Source organism: Mytilus galloprovincialis, chromosome 9, assembly GCF_965363235.1.
Source record: "Mytilus galloprovincialis chromosome 9, xbMytGall1.hap1.1, whole genome shotgun sequence".
Taxonomy (NCBI): domain Eukaryota; kingdom Metazoa; phylum Mollusca; class Bivalvia; order Mytilida; family Mytilidae; genus Mytilus; species Mytilus galloprovincialis.
The window spans coordinates 25004302-25027649 of NC_134846.1; the positions used below are offsets into that span (position 1 = coordinate 25004302).

Here is a 23348-nt window from a genome sequence, read left to right on the forward strand (position 1 = left end):
ATTAACAGATATTTGTACCTGATAGAAGACTAACGTTTATCTAAATGGACACATTAAATTAATTGATTAGCTGCTGTTATAGTATACTGCATTGTAACATTTATAATTTAATAGATTTAGAATGGTGAAGAAATAACATATTTCAATCAATAATTGTCGTAAATTACCAAAGAATGATTAAATTTGACTTAATGTGATGTGATTGTGGAAAAGTGTGCTATTTTAAAATCTCTCGTTTTGTATGTTCTGCGAAAGCAAATAAAAATGGAATAAATATTGAAAAAAAAGCAATTACATTTTTTTCAATAAAATTATTAGACGGAGCAATAAAAACCAACCCCCAATTACAAAGCAGACAAAATAAAGTTATAAACGATTATCTTATGCCAACTTTTGATTTATTTAAATATATGATGCTTGTTTCCTAGTAATATTGATACTAAGGCACTGAAAAAAAAAATTGCAATGATTGATGCAAACAAAAACGTAAATTATTACGTGTGTAAACTTGATTATACAATAATTTCTTTTGAGCGGTGACTCGAATGAACAAAGATGAAGCGATAACAATTAAACCTATAAATATATTTCTTGTTAAAATATGATAATAAAGTCTTTACCTCATTTTAAGATATTTTCGTTATAAAAGCAGTGACTTGAAAGATAAGTAACAAAAGAAACTAATTTGCAAGACGTGAAAACTCTTGTGGAGTCTGTATTATAAATAATTTTCTACACGGCTGGCATATAATGATGCAGATGTTTTTTCCCGATATTTTATAATATAAAATATCAGATATAAGTTAACACGTGTAAGAAGAAGTGATCAAACCAAATGTAAAGTATTTATCGTTTTATTGATTGTCTTATTAGTATAAATATCTGTATACCACAGAAACAGGTGGTCAATAACTTTTGGAGTTGTGCTCGACAAACAACCATCTCTAAACAGAACATCTCTTATCAGGATTTTTCACAACAATGATTGCGTATTATCGTCGTTACGAGATCAACAAATGCACCGAAGTTCAAACTGGCAATGATTCGGAAACTTTGAAATGAGAAAACAAACGACATTGGATCATAAATTTCTTAAAAGTGAAATAAGTTTTCTTCTTAAACCATAAAGTTTTAAATACATTAAAATTGATTGTTTGGACCGAGTAACTACACTGCTAAACAGAAATTGTATAGCATAACTGGTATATGGATAACAAGTTTTAAAGAAATCAAAATTGATTATATGAACCGAGTAATTGCAAGGCAGAATAGGAATTGTAAAGCATGACTGGTATATTGATAATTTAAGATGTGATTTGCCAATTGTGAAGTTGGGAAACAAAAATGAACAACAGTTTCACAAATGAAACTTACATTTCTGAACAAAAGATTTCTCATTTTTTACAAACTATATTCATATTCCTGTATTCTATAATCGTAGTAATAGCTATAGGGGGAAATAGTATTGTTTGTTATCTAGTGTATGCGTACAAACGGATGAGAACTATTCCAAATTATTTTCTTGTGAATTTAGCCATAAGTGATATAATCATGGCGATTTTCTGTATTCCGTTCACATTTGTGGCCAATCTTTTATTAAATTATTGGCCATTCGGTGAAACTATGTGTCCTTTAGTGAGTTATTTACAAGTGGTAGCAGTGTTTCTTAGCGCTTATACATTGGTTGCAATGAGTTTTGACCGCTACATCGTCATTGTGCACCCTTTTAGACCACGAATTACTACAAGAAAAACCATGTGTGTTATTATTATCATCTGGATATTAGCTTTATCTATACCCATTCCAACATTAATCAAATCAAAAGTGCAATATTATTCAAACACAAGTGGCCAATGTTTAGAAACATGGGATAACAATCACACTTTAATGTATGCCTACAGTACAGGAATAATGGTATTACATTTTTTCGGACCATTAGTTGTGTTGATATTCTGCTATAGTAGAATAGGATATAACATTTGGAAGAAAACCCTTCATGGAAATGATGAAAATAAAAGACGATTACAGTTAGCATCAGCAAAACAAAAGGTGAGTACAACGAAAATTGTGAGTTCTCAAATGACGTCCAATTTGCGTACTTTATGATATTAATCGACTATTTTAAGGTCATAGGTACTCATATTTCTCTTCTTCATATAAAAAATTCATGCAAATGTTTTCTCCGTGAAATGATGATGTGATATCATATATTTTCCGAAAGGTGTCTGTTCGTGATAAGAGATAATTAGTAGTGCCATTAGGAATCTTTAAGTGAGAGATGATCAAAGTTGTCCTGACACATAACAGAAATAATTGGACGAAAACAGACTTTTGATATTGATTAAATTAATAGTTGTATAAGAATCAATGATTTGAAATGTCATACGTTTTTAGAGTTGTCTAAGACCATTCCTGACTGACCTAATTGTGAAATTGACAAAATATGAATGCCGCTGAAGAAAGAAAAACAAAATGCGTTATTTACTGATCGAAAATTGTTGGACTAAATTTGAGACGAGGTTAATGTAAATATATATATATACGGGTGATACGGGTTATGTTCTACTCATATATTGTATGATACTATGATACTAAACCCCTAACGGGAGGGATTGTGCATGATATTCATATGATGAAGACATAATCTTTCAATCAGTTTAATTAAGGTCTGATACCGGAGATGGCCTGTCAGTTAACTGCTAGTAGTCTGTTGTTATTTATGTATTATTGTCAATTTGTTTATTTTCTTTTGTTACATCTTCTGACATCGGACTCGGACTGCTCTTAAACTGAATTTTAATGTGCGTATTATTCTGCGTTTACTTTTTTACATTGGCTAGAGGTATAGAGGGAGGGTTGAGATCTCATAAACATGTTTAACCCCGCCGCAATTTTGCGCCTGTCCCAAGTCAGGAGTCTCTGGCCTTTGTTAGTCTTGGGATTTTTGATTTTAGTTTCTTGTGTATAATTCGGAGTTTAGTATGACGTTCATTATCACTGAACTAGTATACATATTTTTTAAGGGGCCAGCTGAAGGACGCCTCCGGGTGGGGGAGTTTCTCGCTACATTGAAGACTCATTGGTGGCCTTCGACTGTTGTATGCTCTATGGTTGGGTTGTTGTCGCTTTGACACATTCCCCATTTCCTTCCTCAATTTCATATATAACCCATACTTATCTGTCTAAACATGATATTTACAGTATAAGTTATTAATATATTATAATAAAAAATTCAAATAGAAAATCTTTATAGAAAACTAACGTTTAATTTGGAAATAATTAATTTAACGATGCTGTAGTCGTTTTAAAGACGATTGGATTTTGAACCAAAATAATAGTATTTTTTCTATATGAATTCTGAAGAGGGAATTTTAATGAATACTGTAAGGACATACATATTAAGTCCAATGAACGGTAAATGGTGACTTTTCGAGAATATTGTATACAACTCTTGACCTTTAAAACTATAATTGAAAATCGTAACATTTGAAATATTACTGATTAAATTCTTTCAAAATAGGGGCATTACTTTTTCGATTTTCAATTATTAACCGGTGTCAAAGTCGTATGCACAATTTTAGTAAAATCTACGACATAACTCATGTAACTTAACCTTAAATAGTGCATGTTACACGCTCACTTCACAATGACAAGGAATCAAAACGCCATTCGCCAGATAACACTTCCCAGAGAACACCAGTATCATAAAAATTAATACGAGACATACAAAATTCATGATTTGGACTTCCCGAGAGGAAAACTTTCAGCAACAAAAATAAAAGTAGATGTTGAATATACTTCAACGAGAAAGCAACCCTGCAACAAAAATAACCAAAAATATATGTAGAGCGCAACATACATTAGTCAACAATAGACATACTACTGAACAACAATGATTTGATCTCATTCTGTGCAGTATTTTTAAGGTGTTTATGGGGTTGATGGTTGGTCGTTATTTGATTTCGATGTTACATAAACTTCTAATCAAAATTTTAATCAAAGTTAAGGAAAAGAGCTTAATGTCAACGCAATATTGTGTCACGAAACAATATCTTCAGATTCAACCTTTTCATTCATTTGTTCATGCATTAGCTAACACTCTAGTGTCAAAGATGTTTACTTTCGAATATTTGTCTTTCTTATAGGGAAACGAATAGAAATTTGAACTAAATATTATACATATCACATCAGCAAATGTCATATTAAAAAGTCGTCTCTCAGAAAACTTTTTTTACACAAAAAAAAAAGAGAAATCTTGACTTGGAAACTTTATAAATGATAAGATTTCGGAAGACGGAGAAAATATAATTTTAGTTGCTACACGTTATCTGCTTAAATTTTTAAAACAAACACACGCATATCTGAATTCACTATAAAACTTATAGTATGTTATTTGTTATTGAAATGGGTATAAGCAACAACATTACAAAAGAAGATATCTGTGTAATTATACACTGACATATAATAAAATTGAGAAAGGAAATAAGGAATGTGTTAAAGCGGCAACAACCCGACCATAGAGCAGACAATAGCCGAAGGCCACCAATGGGTCTTCAATGTAGCGAGAAACTTTAGCACCCGGAGGCGTCCGTCAGTTGGCCCCTTAAAAAAATATGTATACTAGTTCAGTGAAACACGTATGTATGTAACTGATTATCATTCATCAAAATTGAAAACGAATGTTTGATCTTCATCGGTTAACCTCAGTTACAGCTCTTAAAGGGAATGTTATTAACTATGTCACATCCAACGTCTGATAAATATACGGTTCAGTATGGTCCTTTTTAGTTACTCACTACATAAGATATTGCAAGAAACTGGTCTGTGTCAAACTATTCTTTCTCTGATCTGTGTGAATTTAAAGACAAAATGAAAATCATCTTGTTTCTCGAACTACATACATGTTTCTACCACGATCTACTTTTTTATTGGAACCCTTTTTTAAAAACTCAGATTGAATAGAAGTTTTTACTGAGGGTCCTTAATCGACTACATTTTGTAAAAGACACAATGTTTTATACATTTTATCATCAAAAGTTTTGAAGTAGTTTTATCTTTCAGTGATTTGTTGAATATGCGAAAACTAATGATGTTTGGCTATTCTCATGATTTTGTTACAATTAAATTTAAAAAATTGTTAAGTATGGTCTGTACGAATAACTTTGTTATCATGATACAATCAAGAAGAAGTGACAAAGTACTTAGGCTACAAAACATTCTATGAAAATGGACGAAATAGTATTAAACCATGGACCATTTTCAACATACTTTTATATAATTTATGAAGAAAAACGGAATTGTATGGCGCTGTCTAGACAGAAGTTTCGACCAGTAGATTAAAGCACGCAACTAAACATGCATAGCTAATGGATACTACATGTACAAAGTTCTTCATATATGACATTACCTGGTGTTGCCTTATTTATGTAGAAGTTTTACCAATTGTACTAAATTTGAAATAAACCTTTTTTTTTAAAAAACAGAACAACTAGGTATACCTTTATATTCACAGAGGAATATATTTGAGGATTTATCTAAAAGGTCGACTAAAAATTCTACGAATAAGGGATATTCTCGTTTTCTGAGTATGCGAATACATTGTATTTTGCTTAGAAAAAACCCGTTCTGGAAAAAATAAATAACCAATATATGTCAATATATCAATCAAATTCGATAATCATGATAACACCCAGTATTATTTGTTTTTGATATCTACATTCACATAAGGTCATTGACAATCCTTTGAAAACAAAACATTTTTGCTTATTTGCGTTGTCAACTGCAATAAAAAAAATCAAGTTTATTTTGTAATTTGTCAGTAAAACTGGCTTATGTATTTTTCATATTTTGACAACTTCAGATGTTTTAAGCATAAATGCCATTTTTGTCAATTGAACATGACAACTACCAGTATTAATGTAATCATCATACTCTTATCCATTTGAATTTCCGATTTTATATAATTAAAAATTTTTGATCTACATTATTCCTTTTATGTCACTTTAATCCACATTAATTTGTTAAGTAGTGAAAATCTGTAATCTTTTACACGCAACCTTCGGTGTCATGAATTCTTTATACCTTCAGCTGACTAAGCAAACTCGCGATATTATACATTCTACAATATTAAACTTTACAAGGTGAACTAGAAGATAACAATGCATTGATTGATTACTGATAATCAACCGTTTGAATAAAAGTAAATTGAACAAAGAATTTTACTGCTAAGTTAAAAGTCTTAAAGGTATTCGTATGATAGAAAATAGAAAAATTGATATTTTGAATGTAATACATTTTCAATAATGCCACAATACTTAGGATCGTACTACGTTCGTGATAGATTTATGCTTATTGTAAAAGGTCGATCGTGGACATAGTTGCTTACTTTCTACGTCATGAAGTCTGTGGTGGAGAGTTGTCTAGTTGCAGCCATACCATATATTTTATATAACGAAAGCTCAATTCAGATATCGAATAAACCGTTTATAAACGTGCACGCATGTTTTGTTTCCCTATTCATGCATCAACCAATATGAGAAAACAATAAATAATTAAATTCAGAAATAAGCCCTGGATGATCAGTATTTTCAGAGTTGAAACAGCTGTGTTTCATTTTTTTATGTTCTTTTTCGAGAAATACCTGTTGCAGCATACATATTGCATGAAGGTAGAAAATTGCGTTACAGTAAATCTGGCAGATCTTTCTAAATATTTTCATGACATAGAACTGATCGACATTTTAATGACCTCTCCACGTCACTTATTTACTGTTTAATGAATTTTATCTTAAACAAGCACCCACTGAGCAATAGGATCAATCAAGCTGACTTCTGTATTTAAACAACAATTTAATTTAACACATAAATCAACTAGAATAAAAGTTAGATTTACGTGAAAATTATTCGACGAGTAAACATTACTTGAATTACTACAGTGCTTGATTCTTAAGAAAGACCAATCTAATACTTAATGCTTTATGTACGTAGACAATACAAATTGTGGACCGTTTGGTATATATTTCAATGATAAAGAGGTATCAAAGAAGCTTCAGAAGGTACAGAATGTGCATAGGTATAATTTTTAACGTACTAACATGAATATGTGTTTGACACTTAATAAAATATTGAAGCCTTATAACGCGAAACCAAATATATTTTGATGGCTTATACAAAAAATTTTGAAAATCTTTCTTACTTTTCTAAATGAGCTGAATTTTTGTAACATTTTCGGGTCTTTGAACGTTTACACTTCCCTTTATAGTGTAATTTGAAATATAAGATATGGAACTACAGTGTGCTGTTGGAAGCCAATTTGACTTGAATTTTTGTTTACAAGTTTTTAAAAATAAGCTACGTCAATTGAACTCTGTTGGAGAGTTGTCTTCTGGGTAATCTTGCTACATGCAAGAACAAATTAATCAAGTTTCTTTGTTCCATTTTCTGCGTCAGGAGATATGTCCAAATTTTCTGAATGCGTGTTACGTACGCTGTTATAAAACTGCTTACTTTTCAAATTATTTTAACGAATCAATGTGATCATATAATAATTTATAAAACACACCTAATATGTTATACTATAATTCTAAAATCTCTTATAACAATACAAGTAAATCGGGATGAAAGTACACCAATATCATACATCCTAAGATAATCTATTATGTTCGCTTGTACCAAACATGTCATATGTTTATGGATTACATTATACCTTTGACATTTCGCAATCATGGTTCGAATATCTATATCAGTAAAATTAAACATACAAATCGTTTTTATGCATTTACTCAATTTCTTATTCAAGTATTACTAACAGATGCATATGGAAATATCCCTGGATATGTCCAATATTATCTTTTATTTGATTTCAACACGATTGAAAGCGTGCATTAAAATTTTAAGTCATCAACTGTAAAATTTATCTTATCTTAACAGAGATAAATTCTTCACTTATCATCATGCATGTAATAGATTAACTTTTGACAGGAAATCATACCTGATTTTATAGAGATAACTTAATATCAAACTCAGTGGTAATCGTCTAGGCGGTAATTATTCAGCCTCATGAGCCATAACTTTGAATTAACAATTTTAAGATGTATTAACGATAATGCAGGTTTTATTAGTAATGCAGTCACGGTAAAACATATAGTAGTAACAATTCCCAGTATACTAAATGTTGATGATTGAATCTAAACTGTTAGTTTGTCGTCTCGTAGTTTTTCGTGTTTGCTATATTGTATTGTCGGGTTTTGATGGACTTGTGATTGGATGAAATAGTCAATTGATTCCTTGTTGGAATTCTAGCTCTGTAATGACGATTTTTACCAGTTTTGTTTAGTGCTTTAAATTTGATTTTTCTGTTGAAAGCTATAACAGAAAGATAGTAAAAATAAACACTGATAGCAAAAAATAAGCAACAAGAAAATATCTAATATTACATGTAAGACAGCATGGTTCAAATTACCAGATAACTCCGTATAGGAGTTATTCGACTGTAATGGTGACGTTTACCATGAATTTTCTTTTTTTTTATTTTGAAATCTTTAATAATATATAGATAGAAATTTTACAGAGAAATAAGAATGATAAAGAGAGACATAGATACAAAAAACGTCAACATGGCTGGAATAGGAAGTCAAGCAATCCTTTATGGGAGGTATTGTCCTTACAATAAAATGATTAAAAAACAGAATTCGAATGGAAACCTTGGTGGGTTAAACAGAAAAAAATAGCTAATACAGCAGAAAATCAACTATCAGTTAACGCCTTGTAGTTGTTCTCATTGCATAAAAATTCCCCCTTTCCTTTTGGACTTTAAAGTAATTTAAAAAAAAAAACAACAAATCCATCGAATTCTAAGGTAAAAATACAAAAGAGAAAAATCCATATTTAACCTTTTATTTTTCCATAACGTTAGTAAAGATCATGTTTTATTACTTTTTGTTTCATAAAAATCTTTTCCTTACATCTATATAACATTGCAGGTCCCATCTGTTGTTCAATGACACATATTGTTTTTAGTAAGACCTCTACTTTCAGTTAAGGAAATGAAAAATGATTCTAAAGATACTAACGCACAAACTTATACCTGCGGCGTAAACATAGTAAACTCTCAGTCAATAAGTAAAATAGATGTTTTTAAATATAAATAAACAACGACAAAAACTATGTTTACCGATATCAAACTGTTTATCAACAACTTAGAACTGAAAGAACAAATACAATCTCATTAGCATATTGTGGCATATTATTAGCATAATGCAAAGAAAAAAAACTTGTCGCACTTGACTCAAAGTTTGAGTCGTATTTGATTTTATATGCTTTTGTGCTTTGTTATGTGATTGTTTACAATGGAATTGACGGGTTTGTTTTTCAAGAGACGGTATATATACATAACAGGTTTCTTGACAGTATAATAATTGCATTTCGTGCAAATGTGTGTTTCAGCTTTACAATGTCAAGAGGTTTGGTTCAGACTAAGTGATTGTCGTTTGTTGATATCTATCATATTTGTTTTTTCGTTCATTGTTTTGTACATACATTTGGCAGTTAGTTTCTCGTTTGAATTGTTTTGTATTCATCATTTTTGGGTCTTTTATAGCTGACTGTGCGGTATGGGTTCTACTCATTCCCAGTAATCTTTAGCTTTTTACTTCTATGTCGTTTGATCTCTGGTAAAGAGTTGTCTCATTGACAATCATACCACATTTTCTTATTTTTATATTTATAATATCAAACTAGTGTTAGTTAAAAGTTTTGATTAATTGTAATAGAATCACACATACACATAAAAGAGACACAAACCACAAAGTGAATACTACTTCTTACATTACCAGCACGAAATATAACGAAAAAGAAATTTTTCATTGTTTTAATAACAAGCGTTTTTTAAGCATTTTTTTAACTGACCGAGACAAGGGATGTTTAGTTACCAACAACACTAGTTTAATCATGTGACAAACATACTATGATCGTACTTCTTTAATGTTTGCATCACAGATGCACTAGATTTAGAAAAAGACATTTCATTGGGTTTCTTGTTTCAAATCGATTATGTGTTTGTTCTTTTTGACGAACTGATTACCCTTTTACTTTGTATTTAGCCGACTTTCCTAGCTTGGTAGCAAAGTGTTACGCTATTAATAATTAAAAAAAATCATTCGTTACATTTTCCCAATATCTCTGCCGTAATCCATTTTTTTTACGTGTTAATATAACTTATCAAATATGAATATCTCTACATCGATCACTCAAGAAAGATCTGTGATAGTCTGCTTTCTACATTGTACGTTTAGATCTTTAGAAAAAATAGATTTTGAAAAGCAGTATAAATAATAAAAGAACTACACTTGATACATTCTGATAGGAAAACCAATCATCTTTGCATTTTTTGGAACATTTCCTTTATGAGCAACTTTACACACAAGGGGGTCTATGCATTCAAAGGTACATCAAAACGTGTATAGCATTTTGCAAGGTTACAACCCAAAACTAATGTATGCTATCACATTTACGTGTCGGACCTTGTTTTTGATCTATTGAAAATGTATTGTTGGTGCTAAGTCAAATGTTTGATTCTATTTTTCTCTTTTATTTATCAATATGTCAGAATGGCAGATATCAACTGGTCAGTCAAAATTCATAAGTTGTGATTAATAACGTAGTGCCTGTTGCACGGTATAGGCATGGCGTATTACTATCCTAATTTTGGTGAATATGAGTTTTAGTTGTCATTGCGACTGTCTTGATCCTAAGACTGTTCATAAGCCCCATTTAGTACATGTACATTGTGTTTAAAAAGAAAAATTAAATATTAACTACATGACCGAAAATGAAAAAAAAGAACACAAAATGAATAGGAATAGCATTTTGAATTCTTCAAACTGGGATGTAAGAATTACATATGGGACATTTTTAGAACGAATTAAAAGAACATTTCAAATAAGATTTATTTATAAAAGCGTTGAAATAAACTAACAAAGAATGCTTTCCTTTAAATCTTTTAGTATTGCTAAAAACTGTACTTGTTTGTAAGTAAATTACGTAATTGTACATTTAAGCCTGTTATCTCTGTTATGCTTGAGACGTCTTTAGTTCATGTCAGGAAACATTTGCTTCCCATTGTATTATACCAGAATTCATAACAATCAATAGTTTAGACAATAATTACGGCATGTTTAACTTAAAGCCTATTATCTATAAAATGTAATTATAGTTTTGTCTTGAATTTGGTAAGGAAAATACAATTTATTTCTGTTTCAATATTTGTATTATTCTCTGCATGAAATTAAATCTTCAAACTACTGATATAAAATAGAAATCAACAAAGGAGGTTGGGTTAAATTAAAGTTTCAAAAGTCTTATATCTATTCTGTGCAAGTACAAGAATTGGTTAAGGCAGTGAGGTAATTGGTAAAAATAAGAATTATAAAAACCTGAATGGGTCTGTGAATATAGTCCACAAGATCTTTAAGGACCATAAAGGATACAAAAAAAACCCACTTCAGCCTGTCTCATATCTTGACTAAAATTTAGAAGTTTACAATAAGGTTCGGTTAGAACAAAATTTTACACAAATAGAAGGACTCAGCATCCAAATTGTGAGCTTTACATTTCTGTATAGCGAAAGTTAAATAAAAAAAAAATACCGAGCACCGAGGAAAATTAAAATGGAAAGTCCATAATCAAATGGCAAAATGAAATGCTCAAACATATCAAACAAATGGATACAACTGTCATATTCCTGACTTGGTACATACATTTTCTATGTAGAAAATAATGGATCAACCCTGGTTTTACTATGTACTTCATTTGGCTTTTTTCAACTTTTTTGGATTCGAGCGTCACTGATGAGTCTTTTGTAGACGAAACGCGCGTCTGGCGTATATATAAAATTTAGTCCTGGAATCTATGATGAGTTTATTTACAACCACTAGGTCGATGCCACTGCTGGTGGAGATTTATTTCCCCGAGGGTATCACAAGCCCAGTAGTCAGCACTTTTTGTGCTGACATGAATTATCATTGATATTGTTATATTTATAAATTAACTGTTTATAAAATATTGAATTTTTAGAAATACTAAGGCTTTTCTACCTCAGGCATAGATTACTTTAGCTGTATTTGGCAACACTTTTAGGAATTTTGGATCTCAATGCTCTTCAACTTCGTACTTTATTTGGCTTTTTTCTTTTTTGGATTCGAGCGTCACTGATGAGTCTTTTGTAGACTAAACGCGCGTCTGGCGTATATATAAAATTTAGTCCGGGAATCTATGATGAGTTTATTTATAGCTAGCTTAATCTCTCACTTATATGACAGTCGCACATTCCAGCACGTATTCATATGGAGTTTATATCGTGCAGTTGATACGATATTCAAGAGCTTGCATTTCCGATCCTGATTTCATTGTTCTTACAATATAGCCATCAAAGAAACTGTTTTTAGTAGTAAAGTTGAAATTATCCGTTCGAAAATGTTGTAGACGCCATATCTGCAATATCAGAATCATCTGTTTTACAGATGACAAAATATATGTTCCTATTGTAGTTACCAAAATATGTCCCCTTTTCTCGTATGTGACATCACTGATTTTGTACTTACATTAGGAATACCGGTACTTCGGGTGCAACATAAGAAACAAGATCTGATTACTTTTTCAAAGTAACTGTGATCATCCCGATTTTTGGTGTGGTTCTTTTATCTTAGTCGTTATATTTGTATCTTATTTTTTAGATTTAAATATTGTATTTGTGTGTAGTTGATTGTCTTTTAGGTTGGTTTTCTTAATTTTTTTGACATGGCTTTTGCAGTTTGTTATTGACCTTTGACTTGAAAGATCCGTTTTTTATCTTATGCCTCCTCTCTTTAAAATTTTCAGGAAAAAAGTGATTCAAGATAAAAAAAAAAAAAAAAAAAAAAATACGCTGTAACATACAATACATTTATGATATACCTATATTTCTGAAATCTGAGAGAGAACTGCATTAATGTATTTGATAAATACCAGTATGCAGAACTATTCTTTGTTAAACGTACTGCACAGTTTGCTGAAAAAGGTCAAACTCATAAAATGATGATATTTTATACCTTAAACCGACGTTGCAAAATGATTTAGATGGAAACGAAAATACTTCAAATATAACTGATATAGATAAAAAGGCAACCAATTTCCCTTATTGTACATTGTTTCTCATATTCACTGTTGAAAAGTAGAAAAAAATACCGAAATCCATGTGCAAAGGGGGGTGGGGGGGGGGGGGGGGGGAAAGGAGGCGGATAGCAGTTAATTAAATCTGATAAGATCATACTTTCGAATCCCTGTCTTGGTACAGGCCTTATCTGAGGATACAGGGTTTCACCAAAATTGTAACCTTCACGTGTATGTTAATTGTTCATAGTTGATTGTGGTTTCGTTTTATTGACAAAATTAGGCGAGCAATGCAGTTCTTAATTATCATTTTAACCCTACAATAATTACCAATAAAAACCCGATAAAAAGAATAAAAAAATATCTATGACCTGGTAAATATACTTACAATAACGTAACTGCATACATAAGAAAGTGCTATAAACTCTTATACGTCCCCAGTGTGTACTTCTGACATAAAAAAAAGTATTGACTGCTTGGTTTTTATGTAAACACTAATTACGAAAAAAAAATATGAACACTCTAAATGAACCTTTTCTTCTCTTAAAATTTATTATTACCAAGGGACTCTTATCATCCAGCACGATGAACAATTCTTTGGCTAGTGATGATGGAATCAATATTATTTGTAACATTATCGATGATAATAGAATGACATGTACATGTATTTAATCATCTGTATGCTAAATTCATTAAGGATCAAGTTTTAAACCATACCAAACTGCCCTCATCAATACTAGATATTTATGGATGCATGGCATTTCAATAAAGTAGTTCTTCTTAATTGAAAAAAAAGCTATGATAGTGTAAATCATGAATTTATTTTACCTCAGTTACAATATTGGTAATCAAAGATTCATATGAAAAAAGAGAACTCTCCAAGTCCATAAAAGTATCAATACTCTGATATACAATGTTTTAAAACAGGTGTATCACAATTTTGTTTTTTACATGCGTGAATTAAAGTTGCACACCATTAATACACCAGGAGAGAATATTGCGGGAATACAATTTGAAGCCCACGCATTATGTCGAGAAATGGTATAATGACAATAATATGTTCATGAATCTTATTTAAACTAAGTGTATGTTGACACATTATTTGTATTTATATAACAAAAACTGCATTTCCAGCAAGAAGAGAAAAAAACGTATATAACAAATATACCGAATTACAAGTAAAGTTTAAATAGGTAAGTCCTTAAATCAAATGGAAAAATCAAAACTCAAACACATCAAAGGAATGGACAACAACTGCCACATTCCTCTTGGTAAGACAGTTACTTGTAAGAAAATGATTAAACCTGTCGGGAATCGTTCCTGATCTCTAAAAGATATGCAATGGTAATTTCTTATATTTATCTATTTCATCTAGACTCTATAATTTTATAAATAAAGACATTTCTAAATTAGCTTAATTCTAGAAAATAATTTTCTTCCACTGATCGATTATTGTAGTATTATTTGAATGTACGGCGACCTACAATGACCTACAGATTCTTACATCGACGTCGTTAAAGCTAAATCATCTAATTGGAATTGATACCACATCTACTTTTGTTTTATAAATTTAATTGCAAAAAAGTAGCGAGACCAATTAGATACTGATCCTCTTTTAGCTTGGGTGAATGCCAGTAGAAAACAGAAGAGAACTAAATCTTATACAATAATCTGTTTTGATGCATATATAAATAGCATGATACCATTTTATATTTAACTCAACAGTTATGAGAAATGGTTGTTATAATTAATAATGTTCTAAGAATATACACTGTTTTCAAAACAAAAAAAAAAACAATTAGCCAAATAAGAGGTGTATACAGAATTTCTCATATATTATCAATCTTCCTCATAAAATAGATAACCATCATCCTTGAAAAATTGAACTTGAAGGTCTAGTTGATTAAAAGTACTTGATTGAAAATTAAGAATGAATGATACTAGACAAAAGATCTAACTAATATAGATAACAGTACACATTGATTAGGTAAGGTTAGTTTGTCAATACTGTATGAATTTATAATTTTGAGTTCATTACAATTTTTGATTTTATTTTTATTTTATATTTGTATTTCCTTCTCTGTTATGCAATATTGTAGGAAAGAAGAAATTAAAATTGATGAAAGATCTTTGATATTATAATTCTTTAATTGATATCGATCGTGTACTGGAATCGTATCAGTACATGCATTTATATAGTGCATTCATGGTGTCTTGACGAAAAACTTATCTTATATCATTTGTTATGCATGTTTGTTTTACTTATAAATGTTTGCCAATAATCTAATTTCAATAAATTAAACGAGATCTTTGAAAAACTATTTTGTTCTCTCAGAAAAGCATGTACCAATTCAGGAAAATGACAGTTGTTTCCCAATCGTTCCGTTGGTTAGTGTTGTCGAACATTTGGTTTTTATAGGTTTGGTGGACTTTTCTTGTTTGAATTAACGTTGCAGTTCGGTATTTCAAGTTGACATGGACACTAATAGAAATATCCCCTATAGCTAACTTAAATCATGGTGCCGGGAATGGGAATATTTCTTGTCGTACTCAACCTTTTTTCAAAATACTCGTTACAAGTGCTAGGCTGGGATGCGTTCAATATCTTAGAGGCTACATAGGGCTACGAAGATTTATGACTATTGAATGTGTAGCTAGCCTAGCTGCTGCATAGATATTGATAGCAGGTAGGCTAGCTACTCGTTCAAAAGTCATAAATATACGTAGCACAACATGTCCGCTATGATATTGAACTCAATTCCGGTGTGGCTCCGTTAACCTAGCCATGCTTGAATTTTTACTGAAACAACTACATGTGACATGTGCATAGATCGCTCTTTACCAAATTTAGCTTTTGAGGTTGATATTAAGTACCACAGCACTAAAACTGTTACAGTAACTCAATTGTCTTGATATTCAAGGTATCACATCTAATCTGTCTGATGATGAATGTAAATCAGTTTATTTTAAGTCAACTGATTATGTTGTTACAATAAAAAGGAAAATCAATTAACGATTTGTTTGAGAATTATTTCGTGGACATAAATATGACACAGCAGCTTAACGTTTTCTTTTATGTAGAATTCCGCTTTAAGTCTGCATTAATTTGTAAATGAATTGTGTAAAAAAACCAAACCAACTAAGCAAGAGCAGGGCTTTTCAACACATTCATGATATCGTTTATCGAGAGCATTGCTTAGTTCGTCGCAGATGACTGTGATTTCCATAACAGAAGTATTTTTTTCTCTGACAATGTATTGGTATACTCTGTACATTAAAGCAAACATTAAATATGTTTTGAAATTTTTGGTTGGTTCTACAGGATATTTTCTCTGTTGAACATGACATATCATTCTGTTTAAAACAAAACTACATAATGGTTATTGTCATGCAATATGTAAACTCTTGCTGCTCATGAGATTACATCGATTACACGAAGATGGTATTGTCTACCTCATACTTCCCTCATTACACCTACACTAAATTCTCGTGCTAACATAAGTTTATCTTCAAAGCCGACTAAACAAACGGATACGATTTATATAAAACCTATTGTTTCGTATTCATCGTGAAGTTTTTGTTGTGTGATCACAATGGAATCAGATTGTAACTTTATATAATCAATTTTACTGTCAGCAAAGTGTTACGAAAAAATGAATAAATTATAATCATACTAACTAGTTCGCAACGTTATGACTTTGTGGTTAACATTATGAGCTTATGCCACCATTGGGTTAATATATAATGAATGAATACTTTATTCTCTTAAAACAATTGTTACATGACTTCATTGATAACCGTAAATAACCTCAAGTTGGTGTTTTTCTTTCTCGTTTCCCAGATGTCTTTCTAGATATTTAGCACATAAGTTCATTGTTTGCCTTCAATTGTTGTCAATTATACTACATTAGGTTATTTGATATAACGGCTGGTAATTCCATGGCTAATTGCTGTTATGTTAATGACAAATATCATTGATTCAGCGAAACTTCAGAAATAATAGGCATATTTCTCTACAGAAAATTGTCAAAATTAAAAAAAATATTATAATGCAGTTTGTTAAAAAGTCATAACTAATGACATGAAATTCATTTTGTGGAATCACAAAGTAAGCCTCCTTGTGCAGTGTTATGTTAAAGTTCATTTGTATATGAGTCGATTCATAACTTGTTAATACTCTAGGATCACAGATCTTGGCCGATAGCTTTTGACTTATTTTAGAGCATCATACGTAGACATTTAATAATTTCTGTTAGGTTATCGCCTCATTCACATCATCCAGCATATATTTTTACTCCGGACACGTGTACCTGTTCATTGCTGTATACTTCATTATGTGTCTCCCAATAGTATACTGTTGTGACAAGAAAGGAATGAATGAATATATTAACTTATTTATTAAACAAATCAATATGTTTACACTTTCGTAAGTGATGCATTGTGTGGCGTCTTGACAGCTAAAGCTACAAATGTTAGATGGGATCTTGTAATACTCATCTCAAGCCGCATCAAGTATTCAAGTAAATCACAACTTCTCGGTTGGACTCTGAAACCTGTTTGTATTCATGGAAATGAAATTTTATTACACTGATTTAATCACACTTTTATTGTTGTGTTGACATCCGTTGATGATTCAGTTTGTATTACTTCTGGTCAATTTAAATAAATAAATACACCGGTAACATTGATTTCGGAGTCTTATCAAAGCTCATTTAGCAACGTGACTACTTTCGCACTGCTACAGTCATAACGGTAATATTTATACGTTTACATACCTAACATATGGAGCTTTATTTACAATAACATTATATGTTCTTTCTTTATTTTGTAATTAACAAGTAATATACAGGAATTTCGTAAATGTAGCGATAATATACAATGCGATCACAATAATTAAGTAATCCAATACATAATATATTAAAAAGTGGCACAGAAAAGCCAGTTCATACGTTTCAATTTAATATTTTCTTTACTTTTTAAGTAAAGTTAATTTAATTTAACATGTCTATCAAACACGCTTCTCAAGTAAGATTAACATTAAAAAAAAACATGTAGCATTAGGTTATAACATGATATAAGAGGGGCAAAAGAATCCAGAGGGATACTCAAATTCATTAATCGAAAATAAAACCACGCCTTGTTAAAAAAAGGAAAAAAAAAAACAAAACAAAAACAAACAGACAGACAATAGTACAAAAACACAAAATAGAAAAATAAAGACTAAGCAACAGCAACCCCCAACAAAATCTGGGGGTATTTTCAGGTACCCCGGAAAGAAAAACAGACACGACAATGGGTACTTCTTGTGTTACTCATGTTAGTACAAACACGGTAACAAGTCTTATTTGGTAGGTCACTTTGACGGGATTGTAGTTACGATATTAGAAACATATCCGCTATCATCTTTGAAACGGATATTCCATATCAGTTAACCAATTCGTGATTGCGACCTTAAAATTTACGAAGCGATGATTTCAACTTCACTATCTTGCACTCATGGTTTAATACCGTCCTTGTGATAAGCACCCCTTTGTCAATGAAATTATGTTAGGAAATAAAAGCCCGGGAATATCGTATCAATTCACAAAGTTCACAATTGGGAAGCTGAAATCAGGGATGAGCACGATTACTGACAAATGTAATCGATTATGAAGGTATTTTGTGCAATCGATTAATAATCGATTACTCAGATTTTTGTATGTAATCGTACAATCGATTACTTTATCAAAAGTAATTACATAATGCTGAGTTGACACGTAATTCGAATTCGATTCGCATTATTCGAATTCGAATTAGTTTAATTCGCATTCGAAACGTTTGACGTCCTAACGTCAATTCTAATTCGAATAACAATGCGCCTCAAAATCGCTTTACTGTCCAAACGACGTTAACTTTTAAATTGTATTCACAAAAGCGTATTTCTAATGCGAATTGGATAATTCGAATCAATTCGAATTAAAAAAGAAGAGTGTGTGAACGCAATAAGCGAATTCGATTCGCATTCGATTCGAATTCAGGTCGAATTTAATGTTCGTGTGAACGAGGCATTACTTTTCGATTTCTGTCAATTACATGCTTTGAAATTTACAAAAATAATAAAGTAAGTTAAACTCAATTATGTTGATCAACGTTTGAATAGAGGAAATTTAGAACTTTACCAAATAACAGCATTGAAAGCATTGTTTCCAAATTATAAGTTTACAGTTGTAATAATCTAGTTTGAATCTCTTACTGAGGATCAGAATTATTAAAAAAATCTTGAAATTTTGACTTTCAACATGAATTAGAGATGACATCGCATTCCACCAATCACTTATCTATATATGTCTAAGGATTTTTCAATAACTTTGCTTTCGTGCTGACTTCAGTTAGCTTTTTTTTTTATTCATTCAAAGCAGGTATTTTTAGCATAGTTCTTTACAACGTTGGAAATTTTCTCTGAAGAAAATATAAAAAAGTAGAATTATTAATTAGTTCAGCTAATTTGAAAGATCAAAATTTATAATTATAATCGGGCATGATTTAATCCTTTTGATGGATAACCACCCTAAATATAGGTTATAAAGATGATATAAAACTGCCAATGGAGTACAATTTATAACCTGGGACAAACTAATGTAAACTTCCTTCTTAATTAGACAAAAGTAATTGAAATAAAAACAAAGTATGTGTATAATATAGTGATTAGAAGACTTTGATCATCTGATTAGTAAAAACAAGAAGTTTGTAAAAAAAAATCTCTAATAAAATTATAAACAGTATATATTTATAGTGTCATAGAAGGATTCATGTATCTTCTCTTGAAAAGAATTTCAATAAAATTGAGAATGGAAATGGGGAATGTGTCAAAGAGACAACAACCCGACCATAGAAAAAACAACAGCAGAAGGTCACCAACAGGTCTTCAATGTAGCGAGACATTTTCGCACCCGGAGGCGTCCTTCAGCTGGCCCCTAAACAAATATATACTAGTTCAGTGATAATGAACGCCATACTAATTTCCGAATTGTACACAAGAAACTAAAATTAAAAAAATACAAGACTAACAAAGGCCAGAGGCTCCTGACTTGGGACAGGCGCAAAAATGCGGCGGGGTTAAACATGTTTATGAGATCTCAACCCTCCCCCTATACCTCTAGCCAATGTAGACAAGTAAATGCATAACAATACGCACATTTAAAATTCAATTCAAGAGAAGTCCGAGTCTGATGTCAGAAGATGTAACCAAAGAAAATAAACAAAATGACAATAATACATAAATAACAACAGACTACTAGCAGTTAACTGACATGCAAGCTCCAGACTTCAATTAAACTGATTGAAAGATTATGATTTCATCATATGAATATCAGGCACAATCCTTCCCGTTAAGAGTTTAGTATCATACCATCATAACATATATGAGAAGAACATAACCCGTGTCATGCCAACAAATGTTTTTTTAATAAATGTATTTAGTTCCGATGCAAAGACCCTATAAGTGAATCAATATTAACGCCAAAATAAGCAATCTTTAGTGACCTGACAACAGTATCGTAACTATATCTCTTCTTGATAAGTCTATTTAAAGGTTTTGTTAGTTTCTGAGGTGAATACTGACATTTTTGTGCTTTATAAAGAATATTTCCATAAAAAATTGGATGTGAAATACCTGAACGTATAAGAGTTCTGCATGTTGAGTTATATTTACGAATGATGTCCTTATACCGATGATAAAATTTAGTAAATGTTTTGACTAGTTTGTGATATCGAAAACCCTGGTGTAATAATTTTTCAGTAATACATAAATTTCTCTCGTTAAAATCTAAAACATTGTTACATACACGAGCGAATCGTACAAGTTAAGATATATAAACACCGTAAGATTGTGAGAATAGAACGTCACCATCTAAAAATGAATAATTAACGATAGGAAATGAAAAATCATCTCTTTTATCATAAATTTTATTATTAAGCTTTCCGTTAGTGATATAGATATCAAGATCGAGGAAAGGGCAGTGGTCATTGTTAGTATTAGCTTTATTTAAAGTAAGTTCAACAGGATAAATTTCTTTAGTATACATACTGAAGTCGTCATTATTGAGAGCCAAAATGTCATCCAAATATCTAAAAGTATTATTGAATTTGTTTATGAGATGTTGTTTCGATAGGTCTTTGCTGATTTTTGTCATAAATTGCATAGGCATTGGTTCATTGTTAAAAGAATTGTGTGTACTTTCTTATTTTTTATACACATGTATAATATACCATAAAAAGAAATTAACTTAACTTAAATTTATCTATTGTAAGCTTTAATTTTATTGAAAATTATGCTTTAAGGGAATTTAATACAAATAAGCTTACTACTTAAAAGAAGCACATAACTTTAAATCTATTTTCTTATTTTAAATCTATTTGTTATTTTGATATAAAAGATGTTGATTTAATGGCAAGCACATTAATCCGTTTGTTTCAAAAGCTAGATATAAAGTAAATTATGGTAGGGGATTTAGTTGATCTTATTTCAGCTTGAGACAATAGATAGAAATATAAAGGCAGTTGATAAACTCTAAGTGATATCAGTACTTCAAAGTGATGAAAACATGTATGTTTTCATTTAAAATAGGTTATATTTCATAAAACTATTTTACTTAAGTAATCGAAATGTAATTGAAAGTAATCGATGATAACATCATGATTTTTGCTGTAATCGATTGAATTACGATTACATGTAATTGAAAATGTCTTCGATTACAGATTTCTGTCGATTACTGGAAAAAATGTAATCAATTACAATCGATTACGATTACAGATTACGATTACCCCATCCCTGGCTGAAATCATTTCTTTTCTCGTAAGGTTTTGTATTTAACCGACCCTCTGTGTCAATTTCAAGACGTGAGTCAAGATATGATACAGAATTAACTGTATCTCTTGTATCCTTTATCTCTTGTTCGATTGGATAGATGCGTTCAACATAGTCACCAAATTTTGAATTATTTTGTGAGAGAACATCATCTTTATAGCGGAAAGTAAAGGTAAAGGATACTGCTATCTTCTTTTCTTTCGTTTTATAAATTCATGTATGAAGTCAGCCTCATAAGAATAAAGGTTTACTAATAAAACAAATATATTGTCAACCAAGAAATCAAGCATTTTAACAATGTCAGTTTCAGAGAATATTTTGTTTGAATAAGATTGTTTTTTTTACAAAGTATGATTTTTCCCTTCCTAAGACAGGATACTTGTTTCTTACATGCGAATGTGATAAATACCTAACGGTTTTTGTATTAGTGGCATCAGGTCATTGATAGAGACACCATGGAGAGTTGGTGGTGTATAATGACAATGCCCATAAATGTGTCTACGTCGAGGTGTAGAGTTAAAAAGTAAAATCACAAAAAATACTAAACTCCGAGAAAAATTTAAAACGGAAAGTCCCTAATCAAATGGCAAAATCAAATGATAAAAAACATCAAACAAAAGGACAACAACTGTCATAATCCTGACTTGGTACAGGCATTTTCAAATGTAGAAAATGGTGGATTGAACCTTATTTTATAGCGCCAAATCTCACTTGTACGACAGTCGCAGAAATTTCCGTTATATTGACAAAATGCGTGAATAAAATGTCAAAAATAGGGGTACAAAAACAACACGGACCCCACCAAAAACTAGGGGTTATTTCAGGTGCTTCGGAAGGGATATTTATCACATTCACTGAGCTACAGGAAGAACTAGATAGAATACCTATACCATGAACTTTGTCATTGCAACCATATGGTGTCGCAGTTCTCAATTACCGAAACCAGTAGTCTTCTTTGTGTCTATGGAGAGGCATTGTAAGATGAGGATTGTTAGTACTAGTACTGTGGGATATATTTTTCGATGATGCGAACTAGATTAGTAATGATTGGTTAATCTGGTAAAATGCTGGTAAAAACAGTCGTTTGCATCGTAGTTGATGTCTGAGCTATAACCACACAGACGTTTGTTTAGCCTTCTTTAGTGTCACGTCGTATATTTTTGTTGGTTTATATATTTCAGAGTAAGTGTGACGTCCATTTTTTTTTAACAAGTAGACACTTTTGATTAGGGCTAGCTGAAGCCTGCCTTCGGGTGCGGGAATTTCTCACTGCATTGAAGATCCATTTGTTGCCTTGGGTTGTTTTCTGCTCTTTGGTAGGGTTGTTGTCTCTTTGACACTTTCATTGTTTCCGTTTT

General features: G+C 31.0%; 1 protein-coding gene across 1 annotated transcript in view; it reads left to right on the forward strand.

Moving 5' to 3' along the window:
* Positions 1-927: 927 nt before the first annotated feature.
* Positions 928-23348, forward strand: part of LOC143044694 (RYamide receptor-like) — a 56365-nt gene continuing 33944 nt past the window's right edge. Inside the window, exon 1 of the mRNA XM_076216765.1 lies at positions 928-2049. Within this exon, the coding sequence (XP_076072880.1) occupies positions 1345-2049 (705 nt within the window). The 5' untranslated portion in view covers positions 928-1344. The remainder of the gene's footprint in view (positions 2050-23348) is intronic.